Raw genomic sequence first — 2,892 nt, 5'->3', positions numbered from 1 at the left:
CCGGGCCTTTCCCGGGGACACCCACGGGTGTCGGCCGCACCCACCGAGCCAGGCAGGGCGAAAGCCAAGTCCACGCATCCCTTCCCAGGGTCAGACCCGAGGCCTGACCCGGGCTGCTGCCGAAGACGCCCAGCAAGGCCAGGGCCAAGGCGACCCGTGAGTGCAGGGACGCCCCTGCTGTGTGTTCAAGGCCTGGGCCAGCCTGGTGCACAGGCGCACCCCGAGGGGTACCCTGGCCCCAGGATAACTGCGTGTGGCCACCACCTACAGGGGAGGAGGCCAGCGCTCAAGGAGGAGCCCAGGACTTGAGTTCAGGAGCCGCCCGCCTCCAGCTTCCTCCTCCGGGCGACCCTAGAACTGGCCAGCTTCCCCCCAGGACACTGTGTGTGAAGGAAGTCACCCTCCCCGTGCACACACTGGTCCCCTTTCCTTCTTCCTGGGTGACTGCGCTAAGTCACTGCCCGGGGAGCCCCAGGACTGACCCCAGGACTCTGGGAGGGTCAAGGAGCCTGACAGTTGGTTTGGCCTCAGCAACACTGACTCCCAGGCAGCCCTGAGTGCTAAACCCGCCTAATCACTGCCAGAAGCCACCGGACCTGCTACCCCTGTCTGCCTTCCCGCCCTGCCCAGAGGCTGCCCCTTCCAGAGCTCTCACCTAGTGGGCCCAGTAGAATTGGGAGAGACATCGCAGGGCACCTGTAGGAGATGGGAGGCGGCCCGCATGCCACACACCCCCAAGCCTTCCTGGAAACAAAGGTTCCTGTGCGATGCACAGAAGAGCCCAGCAGCTTTGGAGCTACTGCAGGCTGGCGACCAAATCTGTCTCTCGCCTCCTACCCAGGAGCGGCCATTTCTAGAAGCACGGTCAAGAGGGAGGCTGTGCGGGCAGGGCGGAGGGCAAGACAGGCCATTTCCACTGGGGGAAGGGCTGGGCTTGGGGTGAACATCCAAGGTGTCCAGAGCATGTTGGTTTCTAATTGGGCAGCCAGATATGGTGATACAAAGGCACACTTTTTGTTTGTGTTTTAAAGACAGTCTCCCTATGTTGCTCAGGCTGGCCTCCAGCCTCAGCCTCCTGAGTGCTGGGATTGCAGGTATGCGCCGCCACACTCAGCATGCCCTGGTTAAGATTCTGGAGGTGGCTTCTTGTTTGGTCTCTGTTTCGGCACCTTGGGCAGGTCAGTTCCCAACTCTAGAGCTGAACCCATTTATTTGGTCTTAGACTCAGAGAGCAGGCAAGTAGGAAGTGTTCTCTTAGCCAGGGTGGAGGAGGAGTTTTGGAACACTGCGGAACTCTCCAACTCTCCAAGGACAGCTTATTCAAACCATCCTGAACTTGGGAGTCCAAACCCTCAAGCTGGACAGTCGGGACTTTCCTGGTGTTTTTCCCCACTCGCTTCTCCACACCAGTTGGAGTTCTGGATGCTTTTGCTGACCCTTGAAGGCACCCTGGTCCCTGAGTGTCTGCTCTGGGGGGGTCTTGCAGGGCTGGACAGGGACTGAAGACCTCATCTTCCCTTCCAAAAGGCACAGGAGTCAGGCTGTGATCGGCAGCAGGAAGAGTGGGCTTCATGAGGACAGGCGCTGTCCCTGCAGGGTCCACCCCTCAGGGTCATTTCCTTCTCTTTCTAAGCCCAGTTCTGTCTTTGCTATTAAAAATATGCTCTTTCCAGGTGTGGGGTTGCACGCCTGTAATCCCAGCACTCAGGAAGCTGAGAGTTTGAGGCCAGCCTGGGCTACATAGTGAGACCCTCTCTGCACCAAAAAACCTTTTTAAATGCAAATAGTACGTGAGTATATATAGGAGTTGTGAAACAATACGTCGTGGATATCTTTCTTCGACACTCTGGGTGTAGATGTGGCCCTTTCCTTTCAATCATGATACCGTACTGACTTCCTCAGAACTGGTCTTGAGGTTCTTACCCATCCCCTTGTTCCTCCGCCCCCACCCCAGCCCCCGTCCCCACCAGTGCTTTTGAAAGGAGGATCTGGCCCAGCTGGACAACCGACCCAACCAGAGGTCTCTGGCTGGGACGCAGACGGCTCCTCCTCCTAAGTGCTGATCCCGCTGTGGAGCAAGTTGCCCGTCCCTGGGGCAGGAGGGGCTGAGCCCCTGGAGGGTGCGTGTCCGAAGGGCAGCCCCGTGGACGCGGCCCAGGACCGACACAGCAGTGGGGGAGTCAGGAGCACCCAGGCCCGCACACCACACAGTTCCTGCGGTTGTTCTCACAGGGCTGAGGTGTGGGGGAGTCCAGCCGATGCTGTCAGGGGGAGGAGGCGACAGGGGCAGGGGCGCTGCAGCTGCTCCAGCTCTGCCCTCTGCTCCGGAGCCACCGCCTGCCTGGCACGAGGAGCCTGGTCCCTCTCGGGGAGAGCACTTGCACCTTTCATCGTGTTACTCGTCCACTTCTGGGAACCAGATAGTAGGTGTCACTTATTGATCACTCACTAAGCGTTGCACTATGTGTACTTTGACGCCGTGTGAGTGCTGTGTACATGCGCGCGAGTGCATCTGTGTGTGTGTGTGTGTGTGTGTGTGTGTAACAAATCCAGGGCCTCACCCTTGGCCACTAAGCTCACTCCAGCCCCCTCACACACATACTTACACCTCCCCACCATGACACCAGCATCATCTTCTGTGCTGGTAATGGGAAAAGGCAGGATTTGAACCCAGGACGGCTTGCTGCTAAGGCTCATAACTGTACCTTTATCAGATCCCTCTTGCTCTAGAATGGAATATTGACCCTTTGCGGGGCTGGGCATTGAGCTCAGGCTTTGGTACACTAAGCGTGCTCTGTGGAGTTGCACCCCAGCTGGCCTTGGGCCATGGGAGGGAGGGAGAAGGACAGTCTCTTCCAGGACCCAGGGGCCTCCCCCAGAACTGAGATCCAG

General features: G+C 58.6%; 1 protein-coding gene across 1 annotated transcript in view; it reads right to left on the bottom strand.

The window, feature by feature from the left end:
- LOC104870142 (receptor activity-modifying protein 2-like) overlaps window positions 1–686 on the bottom strand; it is a 2,234-nt gene extending 1,548 nt beyond the window's left edge. The window contains exons 1-2 of the mRNA XM_010635566.1: window positions 656–686; window positions 45–264 (exon numbers count right to left, since the gene is read on the bottom strand). Of these exons, the coding sequence (XP_010633868.1) occupies window positions 45–264; window positions 656–686 (251 nt within the window). The remainder of the gene's footprint in view (window positions 1–44; window positions 265–655) is intronic.
- Between the last annotated feature and the right edge of the window lie 2,206 nt (window positions 687–2,892).

Source organism: Fukomys damarensis, unplaced genomic scaffold, assembly GCF_012274545.1.
Source record: "Fukomys damarensis isolate Sample0158 unplaced genomic scaffold, DMR_v1.0_HiC HiC_scaffold_13, whole genome shotgun sequence".
Classification (NCBI taxonomy): Eukaryota; Metazoa; Chordata; class Mammalia; order Rodentia; family Bathyergidae; genus Fukomys; species Fukomys damarensis.
This window is presented reverse-complemented; position numbering and strand designations above follow the sequence as displayed.